The sequence below is a fragment of the Chiloscyllium punctatum genome, chromosome 26, assembly GCF_047496795.1.
Source record: "Chiloscyllium punctatum isolate Juve2018m chromosome 26, sChiPun1.3, whole genome shotgun sequence".
Taxonomy (NCBI): domain Eukaryota; kingdom Metazoa; phylum Chordata; class Chondrichthyes; order Orectolobiformes; family Hemiscylliidae; genus Chiloscyllium; species Chiloscyllium punctatum.
The window spans coordinates 37,217,462-37,229,587 of NC_092764.1; the positions used below are offsets into that span (position 1 = coordinate 37,217,462).

Here is a 12,126-nt window from a genome sequence, read left to right on the forward strand (position 1 = left end):
TGACTGAGATATTTGCCAGGGGCCTCTGAGCAAGTCCAACTTAGAAATGTAAGTTGTTTGTCTCACTTTTCAACACAGTATTCCAACAGCGGAATTGGATATGCATCAGTCTTTGTAACTGCATTGACTCTGCGATAGTCCACAACAACTGTTGGGTACCATCTGGTTTTGGTGCCATGACTGTGGGTGAGCTCATCACGTAAACTCAGTTCAATTATGCATCTTGCAACATGCGTTCTATCTGCTTCTGAACCTGTGCCAACTTTAGAGGGTTATACTTATAAGGATGTTACTTAATCGGAACAGCATCTCCTATATTAACATAGTGCACAATTAGTAATAACTCTTTGAGGTCATTTTAGATTTTTCTCAGGAAGGTAACTCAATAACTTATCCCAATTTTTGACAACTTTCTCATTGTCCAATTTAATTTGTGAAATGTCCAATTCAGAATTCTCTGAACTTGGTATTTTCTTCTGTGCTGTAATCATTAACGTCTTCTCTTGCTTTCCTTCCCTGTTAGAATACCTTTTGAGCATATTCACATGACAATGCTCTGAGATCTTTTTCTTGTTTGGAGTCCTTATCAAGTAGTTTACCTCTCAATTTCCTTCCAATTTGATAACATCCATTAAATGTTGCTTTTAGAGGTGCACCTATTACTGGAAGTAACACCTTATGCCCAATAGCAAAATTGTGCATTTTTGATTTCCTATCTGCTTCTTGTTTCATTGTCTGCTGTGATACTTTTAAATGCTGTCTAGCCAACTCCCCAGCTCTATTTAATTGTTCTTTAAAATTTGAGGCATCATCCAAATGTGTGGTCTCTGAATTCTGACTTAATCATTTCTCTTTAATCAATTTTAGTGGTCCTCTCACTTCATGCCCAAAAACTCATTCAAATGGATTGAATTTGGTCGATTCATTTGGTGCATCTCTGATTGCAAAAAGCACAAAAGGGAGTCCCTTATCCAATCATCAGGATAAGCCAGATTATAAGGCCTCAACATGGTCTTTAGTGTTTGATGCTATCTTCCTAGCGCTCCCTGTGATTCTGCATGGTACACAGTAGATTTGAATCGTTTTATGCCTAAGCTGTCCATAACTTCCTTGAACAGTTTGGATGTAAAAGTTTCACCCTTATCTGACTGTATCTCTATTGGTAGTCCGTATCTAGTTTTTTAAAAACAAAATTGAGTAGTTTTTCTACAATCCTTTTAGCTGGGGACCTATGCAATCAATTATGACTCTTATAAAAGGTTCCTTAAATGCAGGAGATAGATATTAAAGGTGCAGGTTTTATTACTGCCTGTGGTTTTCCAGTTACCTGACGTGTGTGACACGTCTGGCAAAATTCAACTACATCCTTGTGTAGTCCAGACCAGTAAAAAATGTTGTATTTTAGCCTGTGCTTTCCTCACCCCTAAACTACCTCCAAGTGGTAGCTCATGTGCCATTTGCTACACCTCCTTTCTATGCAATACAATTTGATGAAATTCTGCCCATATCTAATCTGCTTGAATATATGATGGTCTCCATTTCCTCATTAAGGCATCATTTTTCAAATAACACACCGGGATGCATTCAGACTCTTCCTTTGTACATGCCTTTTGATACAACTGTTTTAAATTTTCATTTTTCTGCTGCAACTCAAAGTTTTGCAGAGGTAAAAATATTTGCATGTTTATCTATTTGCTCCTGTTCTGTCCCACTTAACTGATAAAACACAGTCTCTGCTAATGATACTTCAGCTTCTTTATCTGTACTCTTTGATCTCTTCTCCTTCAATTTGTGACTCTGTGATCTCGTTACTACACAATTAGGGAAGATTCCTGGATAAGCATCCTGCATGGCTTTAGTTGCCTGCGTTTCTACTGGCTTTTCAATGAGAGTAGGCAGTGCGCCAACCAGTGAATCAGCAATATTATTCACCAGGACAAGTTGTATTCCTGGAGCTGAGAGTTTGTCCAGTACTCCTACCACAAATTCTCCACTCTAGCCTCACGTTACATAATTGAGCACTCTCTTTGTCTCACCATGAATTACTGTTACCAGTACCTTTTCTGGCAATAGTCTCTCAGGAGTACATATCTCCTCATCCTTTAGCATCACAGACTGAGAGGACCCTGTGTCCCTTTAATATTGTAACCCCTTTACCTGTTACTCCTGGCCTTTGGGAATAAACTTTACCTTTGCAGTGTATGTTTTAAGCAGATCTGGCACTTCCTCCTTAATGAAACTCTGATCAGCTTGTGCATTCTGATGCAGCTTTCTAGCTTCCACTGTGCTTTCTGGTACGATGCCAACAGAACTTCCAGGCTTATGCTTTCCTATGTTTGGTTTTCCTGTGCTTTTCCTAGCCCAGCAACACTGATTTCATGTGGCCTACTTCATTGCAATGAAAACACAGGAGCTTTTTAAACGACTTTGTCCCCCTCAAAGATTTCCCTTTTGCCTTGTGGTAAGTTTTCCTTATGATCTTCAAATTCCCTTTCCACGTGAGGATTTCTCTTTGCCCCATCGTCTATCCTTCATGGAATGAAATTGATTGGGGAGTCCAAACTGTATTGTTTATGGACCAACTCATAGTCATCAGCCACATCAGCTGCTAACATTGCTATTTTTAACTCTCTGCTTTTCCACACGATGCTTACCTTCAGCCTTCATCTCCATCCTTTTATGCTGACTTCCCTGTTTGAACTTCAGAAACACTTAAAACTTCTTTTTTTTTTCTTTTGCTTTTAATCATAACTCCAAACTGGTTTATTTCTGCTGCCCTTCCTTCTCTCTCGCCTCTAACTTAACTTAAGCTGCTTCATTTGCAATTGAATTCTTGTCATCTCGACAGATCCTGATGGCGTTTCCAGCAAATTTAAATGCTGAGCTACTGCTGATATCATCATATCTTTCCTCATACTAGGAGATAAATTCAACCACAACTTATCTATTAATTCTCGCAGCTTGGTCTTATTTGCTTTTTGTAACATCCCCAAGCTCACTTCTTCCATCTCCAGAAACTCCTTGGTGACTGAAAGCCATTGCTATCTGAGTGCTGTTTAAATAACCAAATCAACACCTGAAATAAAAGACCATAACATCCACCATTAATTGTTTAAATCCTGTAATGAGCCCCCAATCTCTTATTGACTAGGCCAGACCCCTCAAAACATATTAAATCGGTAGCCCAGATCATAACTTTACTATTTGTTTAACTAGGTATGTAGTGGATATTCCTGGTGTAGATTAGCTGGGTTGTCTGCCAGGTTTTAAACAAACCAGATTTATTTACAAGATTACAGAATGAAACATGAAGAACAAAATACAGAATACTGCCTAACTTATCCTATCTAAACCCGGTTTAATTATGCAGTTCTGAAAATACATGCAACAGTCTCGATAAACCAACTTCTTAAACACTGAGGAAAAATGAAACAGAGGCTTACAGGTCGAAGCTGGAAGGGTGGGCAGAAGGGGAGAAAGAGAGAAAGATTCCAGTCCCAACTGTGACTGACTCCAGCAACCTTTCTTCTCTCTCACATGCGCACACACACCTGCCCCAAAACCCTCAACTGCTGGGACTGGCCGCTCCCATTTTCAGTATGCAAGCTAATTCTAAAACATGAAAACAGTGGGTCTGAGGTGTCATCTGATTAGGGGTAAACAACAAGGGCCCGAATAAACCATTCATCTTTGCACCAACTCAGCTGGGCTGCTTTATGACCCCTCTGAAAAAAAATTATAGGCATAGTAATCTTGGAACAGAACCACTATTGTAACAACACATATTTGGAAATATTAAAGTATAAATATTTCCCCTTTTAAATAACCAGACAAAAACCAATTAAAGACAAAAGATATCTGCAGAATTGCATCTTGGAAAACAAAACATTAGCCAATAGTTGTTTTATTCTTGACGGCGAAATGAGCAAGATGATCAGCTTGGCATGTTGGTACATGGAGATGGGTATCACTCAATATAAATGATTGCCTTTGGCATCTTCAATACAGTTCCCTCAGCAATTGTCAAGAATTCTTTGTCATTCCAATGTATCTGTTACATCCTTACCATCATTCTGGTAATGGGATCGCCGAAATTGTATATAATGCTTAATTTGTCACCTAACTGATGCTAGGTGCAAATTTAGAATCACCTTTTCATACTTAATTAAAAAAAATCAAATGAAAACATAGCATTGCATTTCAATAATGAAGAATTACAAAAAGTTATGTTTTCTTAAACAGATAGTTCAATACTTGCTGAATTATAATGCAAAATTAAATAAGAAAGATGTGTATGGTAATACATCATTGCTCCATGCCTGCCTTCAAGGACATCTGGAAATTGCTGAGTTGTTGCTGGAGGTAAGAACACCAATTTGCCTGAAATATGTTCTTTTGAGGCTGTTTCTCTAAAGCAGTTAAAACCTGCTTTAAACTATTTTTCGAGTTTGGCTCAGTTGGTAACATCTACCCTAGGTCAGGATGTAATAACCCCAGGCCTAAGCTTCACTCCATAGACTTCAGTCCGCAATCTAAAGGGACACTTTAGTGGAGTACTGAGCGTGTTGCACTCTGAGAGGAGATGTGATATCTTAGCCCTATTTAACCCTTCAGGCTTCTGTAACCTGTGACTCTGTTTAAAAAGGAGCAGGGTTGTGTTCCTGTCTGTCAAGCAGCACCAGTAAAACACATTAGTTGATCATTTATTGCTGTTTATGGAACCTTATTATACTTAAATTGGTTGCCAGGTTTCCCTACATTAGTAAACTTAAAATAATTCATTGGCAGTGATATCTTGAGGGTATGCAAGGTGTATAACTACAAGGTGATACTTAGACATATTTTGTCTTCAGAATGCATGTACCCTTTTGTCTTTGCACAACTTTGTTCCCATGTACTTGCCCCTCTTGAGTTTAGAAAATAAATGCAGAATTTTCTCAGCAATTTTTCATTGTTTTTCTGTCAATTTTTAGTTTGCTGCTGTATAAAGGCCAAGCAGCTATTCCAATTTGGCACACAATGCTAGCCTTCTCGCCACTATGAAGCATTTATGGGCAGCATGATGGCTCAGTGATTAGCACTGCTGCCTCACAGTCCCAGGGACCCGGGTTCGATTCTACTTCAAGTGCAAACTCTAAACGGTCGCCTCCTTCCAGTGTCTGTATGGATTTCCTTCAGGTGCTCTGGATTCCTCCCACTGTCCAGGGATGTGCAGACCAGGTGGATTAGCCATGGGAAATGCAGGATTACAGGGATGGTGTAGGGAGGAAGGTCTGGGTGGCATGCTCTTCTTGGGCCAGTGTGGATTTGATGGGCTGAATGGCCTGCTTCCACACTATAGGGATTCAATGATCACGACACAGCAATTAAGATAATTGCTAGTAGCATAGTCACCACACCACTAGTAATAGGAAATAAAGTTGAAGAACTTTGCTGCTTTGTTTGACTTGTTAATGTGTGCATACTGTTCTGAGACTTCATGAGTGTTTTTAAAATCTGCTTACTCTGAAAACTCTCCAGCATGGTGCCAATGTTAATCTGTCCAACAACCAAGGAAATACTGCTCTGCATGAGGCTGTAAAGGGAAAACAAGGAGCGCTGGTGAAGCTACTTTTGTGCAACGGAGCATCGGTCAATTTGCGAAATAAGCAGCAGTGCACTCCAGTTGATTGTGCTGAGGAGGTTTGTGGGAAGGTAAAAGCTTGTAACTGCCATTTCAATTAGGAACCATAAAATCCTGCACAAAAAGGCCATGTTAACATCTGTTCTCTGCCAGGTTTTATAACGAGCAATCCATTATTTCCTCTTTCTAAATAGCCTTTCAAATGATGGGTTTTTTTTTCAAGTGTATAACCAATTTCCTTTAGACAGTTGCCATTTAATCTGCTTGTGGGAAATGATTTCTGAACAATCACAAAGCTGTTTAGTGGGACCATTGCATTCCAGCCAATCAAAAAGCTTTTTCACATGTTAGTCCAACTTTAAAAAGAAAAGAGAATGGCAAGTTGCTGAAACTACGGAGAAGGACTAGTTAAATTCTGAACCTTATTTTGTTTTCTCATCCAGGTTTTTTTTAACTGCATCTGTATTTAGTTTCTGCCCATGAAACTTTCCTTCCTATTATCACCACATTTTTGTCTCACTTTTGGGTAACGTCTCATTATAAATTCTAATGCCCAAGTTAATTATTGAGATTGCTAGTGTAAATTGTTATGCTGTAATTAAGCACAAACACAAATTGGAGAAACTCAACTCTGGCTGCATCTGTGGAGAGTTAGTTTCGACCCTCCTTGTAAGGGATAGGATTTATGAACATCTGGATAGGAATAATGTGATCAAGGATAGTCAGCATGGTTTTGTGAAGGGCAGGTCATGCCTCACAAACCTTATTGAATTCTTTGAGAAGGTGACTAAGGAAGTGGACGAGGGTAAAGCAGTGGATGTGGTGTATATGGATTTTAGCAAGGCGTTCGATAAGGTACCCCATGGCAGGCTAATGCAAAAACTACGGAGGTATGGCATTGAGGGTGCATTCGAGGTTTGGATTAGGAATTGGCTGGCTGGAAGGAGACGGAGGGTAGTAGTTGATAGTATAGGTTCATCTTGGAGTGCAGTTACTAGCGGTGTTCCACAAGGATCTGTTTTGGGACCATTGCTGTTTGTCATTTTTATAAATGACCTGGAGGAGGGGCTTGAAGGCTGGGTGAGCAAGTTTGCGGATGACACGGAAGTCGGTGGAGTTGTGGACAGCGAAGAAGGATGTGGCAGGTTACAGCGTGATATAGATAAGTTGCAGATCTGGGCAGTAAGGTGGCAAATGGAATTCAATGTAGCTAAGTGTGAAGTCATTCACTTTGGTAGGAGTAACAAGAAGATGGATTACTGGGTTAATGGTAGACTACTTGGTAGTGTGGATGAGCAGAGGGATCTTGGTGTCCATGTCCACAGATCTTTGAAAGTTGCCACCCAGGTAAATAGTGCTGTGAAGAAGGCATATGGCGTACTGGCTTTTATTGGTAGAGGAATTGAATTCCGGAGTCCTGAGGTCATGTTGCAGTTGTATAAGACTCTGGTGCGGCCGCATCTGGAGTATTGTGTGCAGTTTTGGTCGCCATACTATAGGAAGGATGTGGAGGTATTGGAACGAGTGTAGAGGAGGTTTACCAGGATGTTGCCTGGCATGGTAGGAAGATCATATGAGGAAAGGCTGAGGCACTTGGGACTTTTCTCATTGGAGAAAAGAAGGTTTAGGGGAGATTTGATAGAGGTGTACAAGATGATTAGGGGTTTAGATAGGGTTGACCACGAGAACCTTTTTCCGCGTATGGAGTCAGCTGTTACTAGGGGACACAGCTTTAAATTAAGGGGTGGTAGGTATAGGACAGATGTTAGGGGTAGATGTTTTACTCAGCGGGTTGTGAGTTCATGGAATGCCCTGCCAGTATCAGTGGTGGACTCTCCCTCTTTATGGTCATTCAAGCAGGCATTGGACAAGCATATGGAGGTTATTGGGCTAGTGTAGGTTAGGTAGGCTTCGGTCGGCGCAACATCGAGGGCTGAAGGGCCTGTACTGCGCTGTATTTTTCTATTTTCTATTTTCCTTCAGAATAATTATATTTGTGTGTTGTATTTACATTCTGTTACACATAAGTTCACATCTTCAGCATCTAGATTTACTCTTCTGTTCCAAGCAACCCTGCTTCTCTAATTGATGAACATTTTTGTGTTGTTTAATGATATGACTTATCATTGACAACTGGAAGAAGTACATGGAAAACAATCTGAGCTTAATGTAAAGGAGTCAGATGAGAATCATCTGTTGACTGTTGAAGTAATATTTTTAATATTTGTTGGGAATAAAAGTTTGGGGAAAAAAATCTGTTATGCCTGACGATTAATTTCATTTCATGAGCTTTTTTTCACTTTGGGTGGCCTTCGAGTACAACATTATTTGTCACACCCAAGTGTACCATTTGTTGGCTTATGGTTCAATTACCATCGGAAATTGCAATGGTATTTTTCTAATTCTCCCTCTTGAACTTGGATATTGGACATTGCATTGCTTTCATGTTGAAAACCTGCCAAAGAAATTTACTGGCTAAAATACACACAAGAGAAATTGGTTAGCCACAGTTTTCTAGCTTTAAGCTGCAGCTTGCTTTATATCCATTTCCAAAAACAAACTAAACTTTTTGTGAAGCGGCACTGTTTTGGGATTCAACATTCACAAAAGTAGAAAAGAAATGAACAGTTAGCTTTGACTAGAATATCTATTTTACTGTGGAAAGTGTATAAGCTCTGTACTATATAAATGGAATAATTTCATGAGAACTAATAAGTGATCTTTGTAGTTTATAAATGGTAACTTATTACTTCCACAAATGAGATTTGCTGCAATTTACTCTTTGTGCTATTTGAGGATGTCTGTGTATTCTTTATTGCACATCTGTTTTTTCCAAATTTAATTTGAATCTTCAACTTCAGTTGTTGAATCATTAAATATGAATATTACACTGCAGGGATGTTTTTCTGTTACACGGTGGTATTATACGATGCTATCAGCAGTTGGTAAATCGGCTAATTGATTTTTCTTTCATTTTATAGTGTTTGATAGTTTAAAAAATATTTCACAGGCTATACCAGAAATGTTGCACTTCACTGAAGTGTAGGCTTATTTTGAATTATTTATTGCCAATGTACTGCTAACCTAAGATTTGTAGCTTTTATTTTCCTGCAATTGCTTGGTTGTGATTGTAACATAGATACTGTCTCTAGGCAATTGGCAACCTGTTTTTGTAATTTTTCATCAGTTTGATCGCTCAATCTATCAGGTTTACATGCTAGATTCCAAAGTTTGAATATGTAATAGAGGTGTTTATAATTCTCCCTTGAGGGAAGGGTGGAGGGGTGGTTAAAGGGAGATGTAATCATTGACATTCTGTGGGGATCTAACACCTAAGAATGTGCTGCTTCATTTTTCATTGCTGGGTTGTGGCTGTCGCTGGCTGGAGCAGCTTTGTTGCCCATTCCCAGTTGCCCTGGAGAAGGTGGCTGCTGCTTTGAACTGTTGCAGTCCATTTGCTGTAAGCTAACCCACAATGTCATTCGGGTAGAAATTCCTAGATTTTTGACCCAACGTCACTGAAGAAACAGTGGCTATCATCCCAAGTAAGGATGATGAATTTGGAATGGAACTTGCAGTTGGTGTAGTTGCTTCTGAATGGTAATGGCTATGGGTTTTGGTACACACTTGTAGTTTGCACACTCACTGCTACTGTGCATTGGTGTGGAGGGATTGAATGTTTGTGGATGTGGTACCAATCATGTGGGCTGCTTTGGCCTGGATGGTATCAATGTTTTTGAATGTTAGGCACTGTATTCATCCAACTCATCCATTCGGGAGTATTCCATCACGCTCCTGACTGCTGTGTGAGCTGTGCCATGTAGATGGCTGACAGGCTTTGGGGAGTCAGGAGGTGAGTTACTCACCGCAGTATTCCCAGCCTTTTGACCTGCTCCTGTATCCACTGGCGAGTGTTTAAGTGGCAGGTCCAGCTGGTAACCTCCAGCTTGTTGGTTATGGGGGATTCAGTGATGTTGCATGTCAAGGAGAGATTGTTAGATTTTCTCTTGGAGATGTTCATTGCCTCACATTCCATCTGGAGTGCTCTTGGATACTAAATCTTAGGAATGATGTGTATCGGCCTTGGAAGTACTATAGTGTTGAATCATCAGAATGAAGATTCCTCAGAACTATCTTTTTTTAATCTGACTTTGTCACCTCTCTGAATAAATATTTATTTGGCTTGATATTAAACTGCGAGCACGTGGAATGCTTTGCTATGTTTTGTGAGGCCCCTTTTCGTCATAGCTGACCATGGGTTGCATCCTCATTGTTCTGGCTTTCTACTTCCCTGACGCAGTGTCACTTTTGACTGAAGAGGCCAATGCTGGAATGACAGTCCCGGATGCAGAGGGCTAATCTCTATGTAATGGTTGATCTGCTCGAGCTGCTGTACTACTTGTCTGCTGCAGCGCTCATCAGCTTTTCCCCTGTTTTTGAGGTGTTGGTTCGGGGTGTTTTTCCATCTTGTGCAGTCAGCTGCAAGCCTTTCTCAGGACTCCGTAACGGTATCAAACACTTTCATGTTCCTCATGCAGATGTCCTTGTAGTGCAGCTGGGGATGTCCTGTGGATTTCTTCCCAGAAGCAGGCTCTACATGAAGGTTATCCTTTGGGATGCGGCCATCCTCCACGCAGTGGACGTGGCCCAGCCAGCGCAGTCACTGCTGCCTGGGCAGAGTGTACATGCTGGGAAAGCCAGTACAAGATAGGACCACTGCATTCGACACTGTCTTGCCAGGGTATGGCAGATACTCTTTAAGTGGAAGGTGTTCAGTCTTCTCTTCTGTTTGCCATATGTAGTCCACGTTTCACTGCCTTACAGCAGTGTGCTTATGATGCAGGCATTGTAGACTGACACATTTTTCTTCTGTGTCAGCTTGGGATTTGTCCATACTCTAATCAGGAGGTGAGCAAGAGTTGAGGCTGCTTTCCTGATCCTCTTGTCGATCTGTGTCCAAGGAGAGGTTGTCACTGATGGTAGAGCCAAGGTACGTAAACTGATGGATGACACGGAGTTTGTAGTCATCGATGGTGATGACTGGCGGTGTCCCAGGACGCTCACCTTCAGACTGTCAGTCTGAAATCCTTGCAAGTGTAAGAGAGGTGGTCTATCAGTAACTGGAGTTCCTGCTGGGTGTGTGTTGCAACTGTGGCATCATTGGCAAACAGCATGTCCCTGATGAGTGCCATGCTTGCTTTAGTCTTGGCTGTGAGGCGGACCAGGTTGAAGAGCCTGCCGTCTGTTTTAGTGCATAAGTAAATCCCCTCCTTTGGGGTGCCAAAGGCATGGTTCAGGAGCACAACAAAAAATAAATCTGTGTGGGAGCGAGGACACAGCCTTGTTTGATGCCGTTGCTGATGTTGAGGGCTCATAAGAGCTGCTATTGAACCACACCGTCCCCCTTGTGTTACTGTGGAAGAATTCTATCATACTGAGCAGTTTTGGTGGGCAGCCGGTCTTCAGGAGAACCTTGAAAAAGCTGTTTCTGCTGACCAGGTTGAATGCCTTGGTAAAGTCAATGAAAGTAGCATGTAGGGGCATTTTCTGTTCTCTGCACTTTTCCTGCAGTTGCCAAAGGGAGAAGATAATGTCTACTCTTGACCTTTTTTAGCTCAGAAGCCGCACTGTGACTCTGGGTATACACGTTCTGTCAATTTCTGCAGGCGAGTCAAGATGACCCAAGCAAATGCTTTGCTGACAGTGTTGAGGAGAGAGATGCCTCTGTAGGTATTGCAGTTGCTTCTCTTGCCCTTGTTCTTGAAGAGGGCAATGATCTTGGTGTCCCACATGGCCTGCAGTGCAGCTCCTTCTTGCTAGCACTGACAGGACTTTATGTAATGGGAACAGGAAGCTAGTCTTGATCAGATCAGGAGGAATCCCGTCAGTACCTAGGGCCTTCCCTGAGACCAGGCTGTCAATAGCCTTGCTGAGCTCTTCTACTGATGGCTCTTTGTCTAGCTCACCCATGGTTGGCAAGCACATGATGGCATCAAGTACTGAAGCAGATGCTGTATACTCTCTGGAGTGGAGATCAGGGTAGTGTTCAATCCACCTCTCCATCTGCTGGCCTTTGTCTGTGATTACTTCCCCAGTAGAGGATTTGAGGGGTGGGGGGGGGGGGGGGGTAGCTGTCTTATTCTGCACTGGTCCTACTGCCTCCTTGATACCTCTGTACATTCCCCTAATGTTCCCCATTATAGCGGCCATCTGAATTTCCTCACTTAGCTGTGTCCAGTACTTGTTAGCACAACACCTGGCAGTCTGCTGTACCTAGTTTCTGGCAGCTCTGAGAATCTGCAGGTTCTTCCTATTAGCTGACCGCTTGTATGGGGGTCAGCTCGATTGCCTTAGCCTCAAACCAGTCGTGTCTTTTGGAGTTCTTCTCCCAAAGATGGCCAGGGATGTCCAGTACATGGTATCTTGAAAGGTTTCTCTCTTCTCTGTGGCGGAGTTTCTGTGTCACGAGGCGCCGAGTTCTCTCTCAGAAGCCTCTGAGAACT

The 12,126-nt window shown here is 41.6% G+C and overlaps 1 protein-coding gene across 5 annotated transcripts in view; it reads left to right on the top strand.

Annotated features, from left to right (window-relative positions):
* The window catches only part of ankrd27 (ankyrin repeat domain 27 (VPS9 domain)), a 95,397-nt gene that overhangs the window by 76,982 nt on the left and 6,289 nt on the right, over positions 1 to 12,126 (top strand). For 4 of the 5 annotated variants that reach the window (XM_072596149.1, XM_072596151.1, XM_072596152.1 and 1 more), the window contains 2 exons: positions 4,243 to 4,362; positions 5,521 to 5,694. The exons of the other annotated variant lie outside the window; for it this stretch is intronic. In XM_072596149.1, coding sequence (XP_072452250.1) covers positions 4,243 to 4,362; positions 5,521 to 5,694 — 294 coding nt within the window. The remainder of the gene's footprint in view (positions 1 to 4,242; positions 4,363 to 5,520; positions 5,695 to 12,126) is intronic. 5 annotated transcript variants of the gene reach the window in all.